Source organism: Lissotriton vulgaris, chromosome 1_1 (assembly GCF_964263255.1).
Source record: "Lissotriton vulgaris chromosome 1_1, aLisVul1.2, whole genome shotgun sequence".
NCBI lineage: Eukaryota > Metazoa > Chordata > Amphibia > Caudata > Salamandridae > Lissotriton > Lissotriton vulgaris.
Window position 1 is genome coordinate 1,256,389,748 of NC_141685.1, and position 18,034 is coordinate 1,256,407,781.

Consider the following 18,034-nt stretch of genomic DNA (forward strand, 5'->3'; position numbering starts at 1 on the left):
GTATTGTCTGGGAGCCTACTTACATCCTGGTTACCCTTGATGTAAATAGTTTATATACATGCATAAAACACAGTACAGGCATACAAGCAGTGGAACACTTTTTGAAATCTAGATCCATTGCATACCTAGAGCACTCCAGAATGTTGCTTGAACTCATCGAATTTTGTCTGCATCACAACTTCTTTATTTTTGATGAGTTGATATACCGGCAGTCACAGGGCATGGCGATGGGCACCTGCTTCGCCCCCAGTTATGCCAACCTCTTCATGGGGTGGTGGGAGGAGCAGGTGTCCAGCGAGGTCGCCAATTTTAACACCAATGTTGTCCTGTGGCTGAGGTATATCGACGACATCTTTGTGATCTGGGACGGCACGGAAGAATCAGTGAAAAGATTCGTGTGTGAGCTGAACAACAATGCCATTAATCTTAGATTTACTGAGCATATACACAAATCTAAGATAGAGTTCCTGGACATATGTGTTGAGATCAAAGAAACTGTAATAACTACCAGTCTCTATAGGAAAATGACAGCGGGCAACAGTCTATTAAATGCTAGAAGTGCGCATCCCAGAAACCTCATAGACAGTATCCCCTATGGGGAACTACTACGTGCAAAGCGCAACTGTAGTACTAAGGAGGCATTTGAAAAGGAGCAAGAGACCATGATCAAACGTTTCAAAGAACGTGGGTACAATCACAAAACTATACAGGGAGCTGTGAAAAGGGTGAACACCAAAGAAAGGAAAGACCTTCTAGACACTAACAAGATCAACGACACAGAGTCTAATATTAGATTCATCACTACTTTCTCAGGCCAAGCTAGAGATGTGAAAAAGATTCTCATGAAACATTGGCATGTGCTTCTGACAGATCAACATTTAAAATCCCATTTAAGCCCCAATCCGCAGGTTACATTCAGGAGGAGCAAATCCTTGAGGGATGAGCTCAGTCCGAATTCAGTGACAAGCACTGCAAAACCGACTGATACACCAGGGTTTAAATGCTGTAGATCCTGTAAAGCTTGTCGCAACAGCATTAATTGCAAAGAGGTAACTGTGCTGAGCACTGGAAGGGTGTTTTCTATACAGAAGAATGTAAACTGTAATACCATGTATTGTGTATACCTACTTATTTGTCCATGCGATAAGTGGTATATAGGAAGCACCACACTTAAAGCAAAGGAAAGAGTGCTACAGCACCTCAGGGCAATTAAGAACCATAATGTTCAATACCCTGTGGCCAGGCATTTTTTTCGAATACCACTTTCAAAATGAAAACTTGCTTAGAATGGTGGTGCTGGATAAGATTGATCTAGGAGTACGTGGTGGGGACAGAACAACATGTCTTAGAAAGATGGAATCAAGATACATCATTGACTTCGAAACCACGCTTCCTCAGGGTTTGAATAATCATGAGGAACTTTCTGTGCACCTTGAACAATAAGAGAGAAATGTAAATATGAATTAGCTTGAACATGAAATATTAGATGTATTAACATAAGAAATATTTAGCTGCTGAACGTAAGTCGTCTTTTTAAAACTTTTTTCCATGTTTTAATTCACAGAATTTGTTTATATGATGTTGGACATTGGAACCCTAACGCACAGAAGTGTCAGTTATAATCAATAAGCCTACTTAACATGGTGGAAAATTTGTTTGGAGGATTGAAACGAAATGAGAAAGTCTGGAGTTAACGAACTATGAACGCAGTTATTTTGAATCTGTTGCAAGTATATGCATATAATTTAAAAGACTATTGACTTTGCCCACTTGGGCTCAATTCTGCAATTGTACATTGTGACAGAGATAATGTCATCGACACTGTGATATGACTAAGACATGCCAGCTTTAAAACTATGCCCACTTGGGCCTAATCGCAGTCCTCCAATGGACCTTGAATCATATTTTATATTATATTTTATGTTACCTCATATTTCATGTTACCTCAAATGCCTAACATGTTACAACATCAAGTGGCGGAGAGACACTGACTAAAATCATTGTTTGACAGGCTAGAGTAAGCCAAGAAGGATTGGCATTGACACACACGAATAGGTCCGTGTTTGCAGTCAGGACTCTAACGTTAATATTTTGCGTAATACAGGAGACATTTATACACTGTTGCCACTTTATGTTTGTAAATTGTAAATATCAACCTGACATGAATGTTGTAATTTCCAGTTCCAATATGTCCCCCACACTTTGCACTTTTGGTGTTTATGGATGAGTCCTACCTCTATGACGAGTGTATAGACAATGTAAAAGGACTAGGTTTTAGAATCCTCAGCAAACGTGAGCAAGCCGTGAGGTGAAACGCGTTGTTTTTTGCTGCCAATAAACTTCCACAGCACAGCAAACTCCTGGTGTGTCGTCTACGTATTTTCCTGAAGGAAAACGTTTGGTGAGATACAAATATATATGTGCATTTTCATACATATATATATATATAATGAAACACGAATATTAAAATATATATCTTACATTATATTATTTGTTGTTAATTCTTCAAATTCACTACTATAAAAACCCTATATATATAAAAATATTGTTTCACACACGCATATATATATATATGTGGAAGACATGACACATCAAAAATATTAACAATTTAATTCCAAAATAATAAATAAATTGCTAAACAAATAAAATAAAAATATTAAAAACCAAAAAAAGACATTTACAAAAAACTCCCACTCCAGTTTATGCAACAGCAGATAAAGTGTAGTAATTCAGAGGGTTACATGTAGAATTTCCACTTCAGTATGTGCAACAGTAGGGAAAGAATTAGACTTCTGAGGGGTAAGATTGACTATTCCCACTCCAGCCTGCGCAACAGTATGGAAAACGCTGGACTTCAGAGGAGCTAAATTTACTATTCCCACTCCAGTCTAAGCAATAGTAGGTAAACTAATTTACTTCAAACACATTACATATTTAAATAACCCTATTAATTTAGGAAAAATATAAAATTCTTAATATAAATGTTATTACTTAACAAAATATACATAAATAAAAAAATAAAAAAACAATTAACAAATTTAAAATATTCATAAAAAATTAATAATTAATTTGCAATAAAAGTAATGGCTATTTAATTACTACTTATGTTCTTGCCACCCTATAGCTCTACAAACCTAGCAACCCACACTTAAAATATAACTAAAATAATTAGGTATTACACAATTTATGCATTTTATAATCAATTACATAACTAGTTAACAATGAGTAATTAATTGTTAATCATTCCTTCACTAACGTTCCACCTAACAACCCTACAAAACCAGCAGCCCACACTTAAAATATATCTAAAATATAGAATTATTATAAAATATACATAATTATTAATTGAATATTTAATTAATCATTAATAATGATCGTTTTTAATTAGTACTTAATTAACTTCCAACCCTATAACTCTACAAACCTAGCAACCTACAGCTGCAATATAACTAAATTAATTCAGTTATAAACGATGTACATAATTAATCAATTCAATAATGAATAAAAAGAATAATTAACTGTTAATTATCACTTAATTAACTTCCCACCCTATACCCCTTCAAACCTAGCAGCCCCATATAAAATATAACTAAAATATATGGTTATTACACAATTGCATATTTAGTAATCAATGAAATAATTAATAACATATTAAAAATACATTTTTAACTATTACCTAATTAACTTTCAACCCTATACCCGTACAAACGTAGCAACCCACACCTAAAATATAAGTAAATTAAATCAGTGTTACATAATTAATATCAATCACATATTTAAAATGATTAATAATTAAAAATCACTCAACTTCTCACCTTATCTCCTACAAACCTAACAACCCGCAACTACACTATAAATTACTAATAGCAATTAAATAAAAATATCTAAATCACCTAAAATTACAAACTATATTAAAAAATATCAATTATACAATCAATAATAACACATAAAATTAATATATGAATAAAAAACACATTAAAATAAAGAAAACTAAATATTTACAAATATTTACAAATATACTTTAAAAACAACAACGTATTCTTAACAACAATGGGCCAGATGTAGGTAAGTATATTTTACAGATTCATAAATACCGAATGTTACCGATTCGGTATTTATGAATCGGTAAAATAGAAGGGGTGAGATTTAGGAAGAATCGGTAATTGAATTAACGATTCTGTAAGAATCGGTATTTACCGAATCGGTAAATACTGAATCGGTAATGCCCATTGATTCCTATGGGCATTGAAGCCCATAGGAATAAATGGGCATTACCGAATCGGTATTTACTGATTCGGTAAATACCGAATGTTGCAAGGGTGCAGGGGGTGTCACTTTGACACCCTCTAGTACCCCGATTGCAGGCATGTGTGACATGTGGCACACAGACATGCCCTAAGGGCATGTCTGTCTGTCACATGCCATAGGTGTGCATGCACACATGTGCATGCACACCTGGAATTGGTATTTTACCACCCAATTGGATAGGGTGGTAAAATACCGATTCGGTAAGGCCTGTGGGACTCAGAAGAGTCCCACCTACATGTCAAAATTACCGAATCGGTAAAAATACCGAATCGGTATTTTACCGATTCGGTAAATTTACTGATTCGGTAAATTTACCGAATCGGTAAAATAGGGCCCCTACATGCCAAATACTGAATACAGGTCGGTAACGGCCGAAATCGTCCGTTACCGACCGGTATTTTGGCTCCTACATCTGGCCCAATATTACTTAACTGAAAAAAATATATTCTTGACAACGATATTTCTGCATCACAATATTTTTGTATCACAGTCTTTTGGGTTCACCTTCTGAGGAAAGCACAGACAGCCTCTTTCGAGGTGTAAAAACCCTATGTTACAGATTCATAATTGCTATCATTCAGACATTATTCTTGCCCTACCTCGACAGAGGGCATTTAATACTCATTCTTTAACTGGGGTCCTCATTAACCCTCCTAAAGCCATCACTGGTGTCACAGATAAGGAGAACGCAAGCTTGAGTGCATTTCTACAAAACTTCATTACCTGTCACCTTCAAGTCTTGCTGTATCACATATATTGCAGTCCTGGGGAAATTTCCAGCATACCAGGAAGACAAACGTTGTTGTCTTCGGCAACAGCGGCAGCATTACAAGACAATCACTTGCCACATTGTAAGTCCAAGTCTGCGAGAGGAAAAGATGGAAATGCAAGGATTCTCGGTTTATGCTTCAAAACTGTTGAAAAATGCCAAGTTCAGACCACATTCACTCCTTCCTGCCCATAGTTTAGGAAACAGCTCAAGACATCACAGTGTCCAACTGGGCAATAGGCAAACCAACAATTGAAAAGATGCATGGATAATTTGCACAGACCTCCAGCCTTCACCCTTAAATACCAAAATCATACACTCAAATCAACGTAATACGAGACAGCCATCTGGCAATCAAAATAAGACCAGAAAAAAATCCTGAAACATATAATCACAAGCTAAATGAGACACTAGTTTACAGAGGTGACACCAGAACCATGAGGAAAGTCCATCGACTGCCACCATCACCATAAAGCTACTGCAGTGACAAAATGTGTGCTATTCAAATGGTCGTCCATAACATTTTAATAATGGCTATCTATTTAAAAGCGTTCAAAATCTAAAGGTCACTCCTCCCATGCTCAACTCTTTTTTGATCCCTGAACTTCTCAAAATTGCTCACCTACACCAAATTTGTGTGAACAATGTAATCTATGTGAGGCATGTAAGGTGCTCAGCTTCTTTCTGAAGCCAGGTCCATGCTACAGATACATGCCACCCTGACCAATAGATAAAAATATAATAACATTTAGATTCAAATCATGAGATTTCCTTTTAAGTGCATGCTGTTGTATCAAGCCCCTACCCTCCCGACATGTACCACCCTGAGGGCCTCATTTCGATGAGACCTGGAAAGCTTCCGACCGCAGGTAGGAGGCTTTCCTGGTCTCATTGCGAGTTTCAATTTCGACAGCCGCATTACGATGCAGGCGGTCGAAAGTGAAACCGGCCGGTCATTCCGGCTGGATTACGACGGGCTCAAGGAGCCCGTCGGCCAGTCAGAGGGCTGCCCTTAATTCCTATGGACGGCGTTCCCGCCATAGGGATTATGATGTCAGTTTACGACAGGCTTTCATTGTCGGGCCTTCCAACATGGAAAGTGTCTTGGAAAGAGACATTGGGGGCCCCCAGCAGGGCCCCCTTCACCCTGCGCCCTCCAGTTGGTGGTCAAGAGGGCACCTATGGTGCCCCCTGTTCAATCTCTGCACTGTGTGGCAGTCACCCTGAGGTGCCTGCAAGGCGGTGAAGGCATGAACAGATCCTCCCATTTGTCTATGGGAGCTTGAGCTACGGCCGCAGCACAAGCTGCCATAGACAAATGGGAGTATGCAACCGCACCATGTGCAGTTCCATTTTAATGCTGTGGTCGGGACCGCCGACCGGAGGTCGGTTGGGCCTGATTCCTCAAAGGTGTTACGTCCAACATCATAATATGGACCTGAATTTAAAAAAAAAAAGGAAATCCAGTAAAAGGAGATACTTCAGGATTTCTCAAATTGAGGAATCAACAGGACCATTCTACCCATTTACTGGTTTGGGTTTGCTGGATGGACATGGTAGGTCAACTCTGAGCCGACATTGACCAGAGACATGGAAATTAAGATTATATTGTTACACTAAAGTAAGTAGGGTTTTCTAGGTAAAAGTAATATCCTACAGTCTCCTGGTGCTAGTAACAGTCCATTAGGAAGGGAAGATGGGGCATATTTACAAGCCCCCAACGCCACCAGACCGTCACTTTTTCTGATGCTCTGGTGGCGTTGCTCTCAACTCGAAATCGGCTTGTCTCCCTGGGCACAAGTATAGGCTGGATCTCCAGCATAAATTAGTGAGACAACTGTTCAATTCTTCATTTGAATAGTTCCAATTTAATTATATACCATGGATTACAACGAAATCCATAATGTTGATTCACATCAATCAAAATCTCAGAATTTTCTTCAATATAGCATTCCTTTCATTATTGCATTTAATGGCCTCCCAATGCATTTCGGCGCGGGCAGCGCCTTTATCAAGGGATCTGTGGGTCAAAATGCAAGTCATTAGTACTACTTTACTCTCGCCAACCACATAGTGCTACAACTAGCTACTGACATAACGTAATTATAACTAAAATGAAATAAACTAAACAAACTCTAGTTAACTCATAACATACTGGTAATGCTCCTAAATATACATGACTATTCTATTGTGATGGTAAACTTACAACATGTCCCAATGTTGATTGAATAAAGAATAGTTCTATTGCCCCTGCTGCCTTGTTGATAATCATCTTGCTCGTATACATAAGGCTCAGTCATAGGCGATAATGCGTTAAAACTATACATAGACTGTAGTCTGCGTGTGTTTGAAATTTCGTTCGAATGGGAACCGCCAGTGGCTTAAAGAGGTGCGAATGGGAACCGCTCGTAGCTTAAAGGGGTGCGGTATGATATTGTGTCTAACTTATCCGCCAAAACATTACTATCTATTGTACTTGAATTAAATATGTGAAGTCACTTGAATCTATTTCAGAATGTTATAATGCTACAGTTTATGCTCACGCCGCTTACCGATAAATGTGGGTTTACTATGTCCCGCTCTGTCTGCTGTGCCGCCAAGCTCCGTTTGCAATCTACGGAGTGGCGGGAAGGAGACTAGGGAAATGGGTGGGTGGAGTCTATGACTACGCCTGGGCGCTAGGGTTGCTGGAACTTGTATTTTTGAAGCCACAGTAAAACAAGTATGAACAAAATATAGCTAACCAGATGCTCCATGACAAGAAACCTGTAATGTTAAAGGTTAGATTCAATTACAGATAACAAAGAAATTCCACTCTTTCATTAAGACCCCCCGGTCTTAAAGTCTTTAAACGATAAATCCAGTAATTTTCTCTCTTTAAGAGCTGCGTTTTGTTGTTGGTGCCTTCATGTTTCTCCACGATTTCTAAAATGCGTGCCTTTAGTTGTGTTATCTCATGTTTGGCTTCCGTAAAATGCGTGGCCACTGTTGATTTGAGCATTTTCGTTCTAATGTTGCTTTTATGCTCATTGAGCCTGATTTTCAGTTTGCGCTCTGTGTGTCCCACGTAGTATAGTTTGCACGGACAACTCAGTAGATATATGACGTTCATAGTGTCACACGTTCCATTTACTTTGAGGGTGATAGTTTCTTTAAATTCAGGAGATGATAACAAGTTACCTTTACTGATGTTTATACAGTTATGGCGGTTAATGCATGGTTGGGTACCTCTGAATTTGGTAATGACGCTAGTTTTAGGTTTAGGTTTCAATAGTTGTACCACATTCATGGACCTTGTATGCGCAAATAGGGGTTCTTTTTCAAAAGCTCCTTTAAAGTCTAGCTCCACGCGTAGTATTGACCAGTATTTCCTGATAATGTTTTTAAACAGTGGGCTAGAGGTAGAGAATTTACTAACGCATGTAATGCGTTGTTCCTTACTTGCTGGTTTACTGGTTAAAAGATTTTCTCTAGTCACATTTTTGATTCTTTGTCTGGCTTCATTCAAAATGGGTATAGGATAGCCTGTTTTGTGGAATCGTGCTGTCATTTCATCCATTTGTTTCTCGGCTTTGTCAGCCATGACAGCCAACATCCACCATCACTGAAAAGACACCTACCTTATTCCCAACTAATGAGGGTGAAACGAGTTGTCTCGGAACCGGACAAAGCAGAGAAACAAATGGATGAAATGACAGCACGATTCCACAAAAGAGGCTATCCTATACCCATTTTGAATGAAGCCAGACAAAGAATCAAAAATGTTCTGGTTTGTCTAAGCATTGGGAGTTTGTTATGACCAATGAGACACTGTAGTTAGCTCGGTAAGGGGATTTTGGGTACTGAGGTGAGTTTTGGGCCATCCTAATTCACCGAGGTTCCAGGTCTCTATGCACAGTTCTGTAGGAGAACGGAATTCCCGCTACACCCCTGCAGTGCAGTCACCCTTGCAACATGGCACAAGGCTGCCTGTGCTGGCACTAGGCAGATTTTTTAGCGCTAGGTGAAACGCAGGGTTGAGCTGTATGTTTATAAATATGGTGCATTCCTGCGTTTAAAAACTGATGGAGCGCGGCGTTAGCAGTTTTGGAGGAACACCGCGCTCCGACATTTTTTTGTAAATATCCCGACGTTTGCTGACTTCTTACACTGCACCGATATTAATAATTCTTACTACAATTCCATGAAGGTGTATCAAAAGCATAATGCATGTTGGTTACCCCTTATTCTTTTGCAGGTTCGGATGAACTGGTTGTGTCGCTGTATGCCGTGACCGACTCCGAGATCAGGAGCCTCTCAGAGGAGCTCTACTCAGCCGATGTCAACAGGGCTGATGCTGGGGACATAGTGCTGAACCTCCAGCATAAGGTGCCCAGCTCTGACACTGGCAAAGGCCAGGATTTTGCCAATCAAAGGTGAGCTACCATCAAGTCATTTTTCCAGGATTTTAGTCAAATAGTGAACATGCACTGCCAAAAAATCAAAATGATTAAAAAGCGATGTATAAGTAAGGGATAGATAAAAATAAGCAAAGATAGAAGTTACATGCAAGATTTCACTCTATCTGATATATGTCCTGAGCACAAAGAGCATAATTTTTGGTAAGCTCTAGGACATAATTTACCTCTTGGCTATCTCACAACCCTTCTCCAATTGGGCCTTTAGCTTTCTTGGCCGGCTCTTGGCATTGTGAAACAGTGACTCATTTCATTTTATATTGTTGTATTTATTTATTCAGGGCTTACAGCAGTCTATATAGCAACATATAGGTGGGGAATACAAAGAAGATTTTCAAGGCGATAGGCACAGGTTATCAATTTCTTTGTTACATCGACAAACTTAATAGGACTAGAAGATACAAAAATGGTGTATGGCACTCACAGGTTTGGGAGTGGAGGGAGGTGATCGGTTGCTGATTGAGTAGGCATGACTGTCTTGATCATGTCAGATTATTGGGAAGCACCCAGCCATAATACCTCTTTACAAGAGTCAGGGAAATCGGATTTGCACATGAAAACAAAGGCAATGTGATCCAATAAAGCCAGGAATATATTAAAGGTAGTAGGGAGGACGCCTGAAAGGAGAGAAATAAAAGAATTAAGTAGTGACAGGAGAGATCTCGAGAAAATATGTGGCGAGAACATTAGCCCAGGGTTCGGATGAGAGTTTTAATGGTGTACAAGTTGATGAAAGGATACAGTTTACAAAAATAAGAATCTGAAAGCTCAAAATTCTGGCGATCACAGAAATGTGGGAAAAATAGAACTAATATTAGATACACATTTGGAGGTGCTGGGGACACAGGGAGATGAGAAGGACGCAAGAAATTGTTAATGAGGATGAAATAGGGTGTGGTGCATGAAATAAGTGAATTTCTGTTTTTAAGGAGTGAAGGTGTAAATATGAAGAACCATTTGGGAATTAATAGCAACTCAGAAGTTATAGATGGTGTTGTTAGGGGAAGAGGGAATCAGAAAAAGAGACAAAAAATATAAGATTAATTGGCATAGATGTACCACAACCCTTTGAATCACAATACTGATAGGACATGAATGAGAGGAAAGATTAGCGCTGGTAGCTGAATAAGAGGGCCCGGTACCAATGCATGTATCAGGATCCATGTAGAACAATGTTAGGTGTAAAGCAATGGAGCATTGTCCAAAGAGTTATACATGAGAAGATGATGCCTGAGGAGGAGGGTTTTCCCTCTCTTCCTGCGGACTGAGGAAGCTTGTTTCATCTGCATTTTAAAACCAATAAGTAAACCACTAGAGAACAGGATCAGATTGCCTAAATCAAGCAAGAATAACAAGGAGTGAGCAATCCACTACGTCAGAGTCCACAGATGGATCAAGAAGAATTGGCAGGAAGGATAGCTCAGGAAGGCGGGAAGATGTAAGGTGATTATTGATGGCATGGAGGGAGCAGAAACTAGACAAAACAGGACGAAAAAGAGAAGGAATATAAAAAAAGTATACAAAAGAAAGTGGGTTAGACATTCCAGTAGACCGATGGGAAAGCAGAGAAAATGGTCAGAAATTAACTAAAACAGATTAAAGAGGGTGATGAGATATGGTAAGTGGCGAGGGTAGATTTGAGAACTAAAGGCAGTGGGTCTAAAGATGTGGCTTTAGAGTTGGCGAATGGAATTCAGAATGAAATATGAGAGAAAAGAAAGATAATGAGATAGGGTAGTGGTGTGGCAGTTGTAGATTGTATGGAAGAAAGGTGAGCTCAGGAGGTCAGATTTTGAACATGTGCTGCACGTCAGTGTTCATTCACAGACTTTACATATGCTCTTGGAAATCAGATCCACTCTAGATTCCTTTCCAAGGTCTACTTATCAACTCTTAATGCATTGCGGTACTTGTATGCCTTACCTGAGTATGAGAGCTAGAACCTTTTGTTAAATCCTATTACACGTTGAACTCTGCCTTACCATTCCCAGCATCATGCTGATGTGCTCCCTTGGAAGAATTCCTATCATGTTCTGAAACAAGATATGTTCCTTGTTCCTATCCTGCACTGTGCTGCAGGTATCTCGCCCCTGTTCTGGGTTCCAATCATCTTGTGAGGCTGTGAGCTGGAGGAGAGATTTAGGAATGACTTCTGATTTCAGAATGTGCGCTTCAACTGCAGTTATGGAAACTCCAGTTGCGTGCATTGCGAAACCTTTGCTTACTGAGATGAGTCCTGTTTCCTACTACTGAATTTACCTGTGCCCTCCCTTCCCTTGGCTACCCTGTGCCGCATAACGTTTTGTGTGTTTTCCTTGCTTTACAGTCTATCATTCTTTCTGCCTTTCAATCCTGTTTTTCCTGAAGTTCTGTGTTTTCCCAGTTGGGCATCCAGCCACATATTCGCTGAGTTGGCAGCACTTCCATTTGTTTCTTTGTTCTGATGTACTTTTCTGCCCTTGCTCGAAATCCCTATTTTGCGCTACTTGCTCTGCGAGGCAAGCTGTAGTAGGGTATGCTATAAAAGCCTTGTCCACTCTCTGCCCATATTTCTCATTGGCTTTGTGTCATTGTTCTTCGAAAATGCTGGATTTAGATTGATTACGAGGCTTGTTAGATCAGCCTTGGTACTGCCTTGTCTCCATTTGTTAATGCCCATAAGGACTGGACCTTTTACTTGGCTTGTTACATGGCGGGCTTTATCTGGTGGGTGAGCACTATTTTAATAATGGACACTGACAAAGGCGGCTGCAGTGCCATGCGCTCCAAATTGTATGCTTTTTACTTTAATGAGCGCGGTGCTCGCTTGAGGGACACCGCGTTCACTTTATTTATTTATATTTAACATTTGTGTTGAGTATGTCCACTTCTGGTACACTGCACTCTTTTTAATTATTTTAATTTTTTAACTTTCATAATAAGCGTGGTGCCCGCTTCAGGGGCACAGCGCTCTGTTTGCTTTTTTTACTTTAAAACTGAGCGAGGCACCGCTTCAAGGACACCATGCTCGGTTTCTTTATATTTTTATTAACTTAAACACTGAGCTGGGCGCCCGCTTCAAGGAAACCGCGCTCAGTGTTAAAGTTAGAAGAAAAAAAAAGAAACTGAGCGCTGTGTCCTTGAAGCGGTGCCGCGCTCAGTTTTGAAACGTAACCATTTGCAATGTAATAGGTCTCGCATTTACGCAAGTTTAAGCTATTGGCATTGTAAATGACAATGCCTTTTATTTATGATTTAAAAAAACAAAAATAATAGGCATTGTCATTTACAATGCCAATAGATGAAACTCGCGTAAATGTGAGACCTATTGCAATTGCAAATGCTTGTTATTCATGTGCCAGCAGGGCATTACTTGCCCCAGTGCCTGTTGGGTGCAGCCTGTTCTTTAACTCAGGATTCCTGTCCTTGATTTCTGTAGCCTCGTTCATATGCCTTGTCTTGGTTTTTGCCCTGTCTGCTTGCTATCTCTATTGTTCTCTGAGCTAGTGCTAGGGCAGTGTCTGTCTTCAGTTTCTGTCTCCTCTTCCTTGGTATTGTCCAGTTTTCTGCTCTTGATCTTTGTGTATCCTATATTCTGGCTATTGTTTCCACTCTGATTTCCTGTTCATTATAAACAGGGTCCAACGTCTGTTGCAGTCCACATCCATTTAAAGGATACACTCTAACTTTGTCTCCATTCCGATTAGGTAAGGGAACAAAACTTCTGTTGTTGAGTCCAGATTCACTGGGGTATTACCTGTCTCAGAGCTTTTTTCAGTCTTGTTCCTTTTTGCACTCAGTATATCAGTTTCTCTACAGCAGGCCCAAACTGTGACTTCGCTGTGTGACTGTTGTTAATGAGAAATCTGCTGAAATCTGGCTTTCCTAAGCTTCTATGGGGCCTCTTGGCATATACCAGTAAATCCCTTAGTTTCATTAACTTTGATCTTGTCTGTGTATGCTTACAGCCATCTTTTATCCAATGCTAATCTGTGACCTCAGTTATACTTTTAGTATTTTCCTTGCCTCAAATGAGTAGCCAGAAAATGGAAATAACCCCCACTTTGAACTAAAACTCTGATGGTACCAAAGAAGTGAAGGAAGTGAGCCAACCTTACCCAAAAGAGCGCCATTACCTCTTCCATTCAAGCACCTAGTCATTCATCCTTTCAACCTTCCACCCACCCACTGATATTTCTTATTTCACTTTTACATTTTACCATTCTTTAACTCTTACATCCATCATTCAATCTTTTTCCATTCCACCCATCCATCTATCCACTCTGCCATCCATTGATCTATCTAGCCACCCTGCCATCCATCCATCCTTCCTGCATCCATCCATCATCAATCCACTCTGCCATCCATTCACTCATCCATCCACTTTGCCATCTATTTCTTCATCCTTTCACCCATCCATCCCTTTACTCTACCATCCAGTCACCTGTTCATTCACCGATCCATCCCTTTATTCTACCATCCTTTAACCTATCCGTCAACCTATCCATCCCCTTACTCTGCCATCCTTTCACATTTCGATCCACTTAAACATCTATCCATTCATATCCATTCATCCATCCATCCATCTGCCATCCTTACACCTGACCTTCCACCATCCCATTCATCCCTTTAGTCTCCCATTCTTTCACTTGTCCATACAGCTATCCATTTATTCACTCATCCATCTATCCCTTTACTCTTCCATCCATTCACCCGTTCATCCACCTGTCCGTTCACTCATCAATCCATCCAGCCACCTATTCCTTTACTCTGCCATCATTTCACCTGTCCATCCACCTATCAATTCATCTTTTCACCACCTCATCCATCTACTCACTCATTCATCCACCCACTCACACATGCATCCATACAATATTCTTTCCTTCTTTCCCTTTTCTATTTGCCCATCTTTCATACCTTCTTGCTCCTGCTTTTACTTCTATTGATGCTGTATTCCTTTATAGTGGTAACTATCAGCATTTTACCATTGAGTTGCAGACAGAAGAGGCCCATAAAGAACCCCACCCTGCTGTAGTTGAAAAGCGGGGGTTCACAACGCCCCTGCCTTGCCCTGTCATCTTGGTATTGCATCTAGAATCACCCGTTCCTACCTTTGCTCCCTGACAAACATAGGACCTGCTCACTAACTTTATAGTGACAGCATGCAATCCACTCACCTGTTGTGTGGCGTTTTAAGCTCCGAGTGAATTTTCCCGATTCATGCCCTTATATAGGTACAATAAACATTGCCCTTATATAGGCATAGAAATCAATCCCTTATCTAGGCATAGCCCATGCTACCCAAATACAGGCATGGCTACTTCCACCCGTACCAAACGTCACAACGATTTCTTGGAAAACCAGCTTAAGCAGTTACGGAACTTCCCCTTGCTTGAATATTAATTTGTCCCAGGATTCAGTTACTTTACAAAACACAACTATTCCCTAGGGGTTCTTTCCTGACGTTCATATGCCCAACTTTACGTCAAACTATGGCATTCCTAAACACCTTCAAGGTATAAATATACCTTCACTTGCTCTAGCAAGATACAATGGTTTGGAGGAGTTCGAAGACCTACTTGCCCGACGCAGCTCGCAACAGCAAGTGCCGAAGGAAGCCGACTCTCCAGCTGACACACTGATCAAGAAGCTGCCTTTCTCCTGGCGAGAATCCAGCTCCAGTGTTTCTGACTCCCCTTGTTGGGTGCTGGGAAATCGAGTCCCGAGACAGAGATACCAGACCTCCTTCATTCTAAACCAAGGTATGGAGCTGATTAGGACCTAGAGAAACCTTTGGTAGATTCTTGGCAAAAAATAACTAAACCTATGCTACACAATACTTCTTCCCGCGTACTAGACTTAGGTTAGGTACATTGGGGTAGACGTATTTTAGAAGCACCAGTTGGGTATTTTAGTCAATGTTATTTATGTATGTATTTTTATATGGCTTAGAAACCATACAATGCTCTTACAGTATTATTTCATATTACTTTTTACGCTGTACGCATTATACTTTGCAGTCTGCATAACGATTGTAGCAGTTCACTTCTCTTGAATGAGAAAAAGAAGACTGTTCAATGAACCTTTTTATTGAAAACGCCCGTCTCTCTATTTCTCTGCAACTCTGTAGAAACAAAGCATGCACAATTGACTGAGTGAAATACTTATCTATTGTTTCCGCGACTCAGAGATATATTCTTATTCTTGGGAAACAAATTTGTCATGTTTATGCGGTTGTCTGAAACTAATCCCTTCTTGTGTATTCGAGAAAGTTTCTAGTGACCTCTGAGTTAGCTGGCACACATACAATTAAGTTTAGTATATTCGATAGAGACCTAGTTGACCTCAGTCCTTCGCCTAATCTATAGGATATATTATTCCAATGCGCAGAGCCTATTGGGAATATAGGAACTACACTACACATCTACACAGTAACTGCACTATAAATTAATGAATGCAAGCTTCATGACCATGTGAACAGACATTGCTTTTTAATGTCTGTGTGCGCCTCATTCAAAATCTTTCCCAATATGCACCCAAAGGATTGTACTACTAAATATCGACCCCCAGAATATCGTGATACAAGAATATTGAGGGACAAAATATTAAAATGTAAGTGCATATAGGGAAGTATAGATTTACTATTCCTAACTCCATATCTCTGTACCTTGAAGATATATGTAAAGTGTAGGTACATATATGTGGGGTTAGGTATAGAAAATCTAGACTTACTTGTCGATATTTTTGGTCAATATTTCTCCTTGATATTGTGCCCCATCCATATTCCAGTTTCAATATTCATGGTGCACGATCACTCAAAGGCCCGCCTCATGCACATATCTGCATCACAAGACCTGTGACATTTTCTTATGGTCCATAGTCCTATCAATAATTTGAATATGGTAAGACGTCATGACAACTAGATAATATTGCTATAGAAAGTACTTGTATACATAACTTGCTTTGCATTGGCACAATATTCACTCAGTCCTTCTAGAAAATGTGGGAGAGCAGTACTGATAATTCCTGTGCCCTTCAAACATGTAAACAGGGTCATTCTTGACTGGCCTTCAGTTCACATAAGGAAACGTTTTTTAAAAAGTTGTAATTAAAACATAAAGAATAAATGGACAAGTTCTAAACTGATGGTCAAGAATGTTTTACTTTTATGAAATCCCCTGGCAGGACAGCTCAGTGGTGAATTCCTAGATTTCTTTCAGATGTTCCCCAAACCGAGTGATGCCATAATCTGTCCACACGTTGGTGAAAACTCAAAGACCTGTAGGCATTCCTATAAAGTATCATTTTGAGATACCACAGAAAGTTTGGGCCTCATGGCAATACATGAAGAACCACTGACAAACGAGAGATACACACTATGTAGAGGTACTTATAGGGATAAACCGAGCTGTGTAACAACGAAACACTGAGAAGAAGAGTGCAAGTCCAGTACACAATTTACAAAATCATGATTTCTGTTATTAAAATTAAAGGCTGCTATCTGTGATGAATGTGTATTTAAAACCGTGAACAGAATTCTAGTAAACAAATTAGAGGCATGGTCCTATCTTCGTCCAAAAAGATGACAGATATACATTAGACACCACACATAGATTACAACTCTTCTTCTTAAGCTTGTGCAAGTTTTGTGACTTCAATGCAGAGAAATCCTGATTATGTGTGTATGTATATATATATATATATATATATATATATATATATATATATATTCACAACTCACATCCACCTTCTGCCGCTCCACTTTACCCCGGGTGCCTCCTTAACGCACGGTGGAGTGCGTAACATCTCTCCAACCCACAGTTCAATCCACGAACTGTTCCGCAAATAAGGACACTCCAGCCGGATTTTTTGGTCTCTACGCTTGGTTTATTTTCAGCGCGTATACTTCAAGTCAACAAACAAACGCGTTTCGGCGTTGCCGCCTTCGTCAGTGCTCAGAGACCAAGCGCAGAGACCAAAAAATCCGGCTGGAGTGTCCTTATTTGCGGAACAGTTCGTGGATTGAACTGTGGGTTGGAGATATATATATATATATATATATATATATATATATATTCAAGCTGCGTTTGTCCCCAGGGCCTCCCTGGTTCAAAACAAAAGAAGCCGCCACTCCAGTCAGGGTGTTTTTCAGAAATCCATCATTTTATTATTCGAACCTCTGCAGCATGTTATCACAGGCTAATATCCATGGATGTTATCGGACTGTATACAAACATTGATAATGATTTGGGACTAATGGCTTGTAAACACTTTCTGGAAAGACGCAACATACACTATAAAGAACATAATGACATGCTGTATGAAATGATCAACTTATTACTCTCCAACAACATCTTCTTCTTTGGAGAACAACTCTATCGCCAACGAAGTGGCGCGGCAATGGGTTTCTCATTCAGTCCAAGCTATGCTTGTATAGCAATGGGTTGGTGGGAGGAAGAGATAGCCTGGAATCAACAAAATGCCAAGTACACCCAACACATTGTACAATGGAAAAGATTCA

General features: G+C 39.8%; 1 protein-coding gene across 1 annotated transcript in view; it reads left to right on the plus strand.

Annotated features, from left to right (window-relative positions):
- The window catches only part of LOC147748951 (uridylate-specific endoribonuclease C-like), a 181,282-nt gene that overhangs the window by 36,007 nt on the left and 127,241 nt on the right, over positions 1-18,034 (plus strand). The window contains exon 2 of the mRNA XM_086964594.1: positions 9,315-9,492. Within this exon, the coding sequence (XP_086820720.1) occupies positions 9,315-9,492 (178 nt within the window). The remainder of the gene's footprint in view (positions 1-9,314; positions 9,493-18,034) is intronic.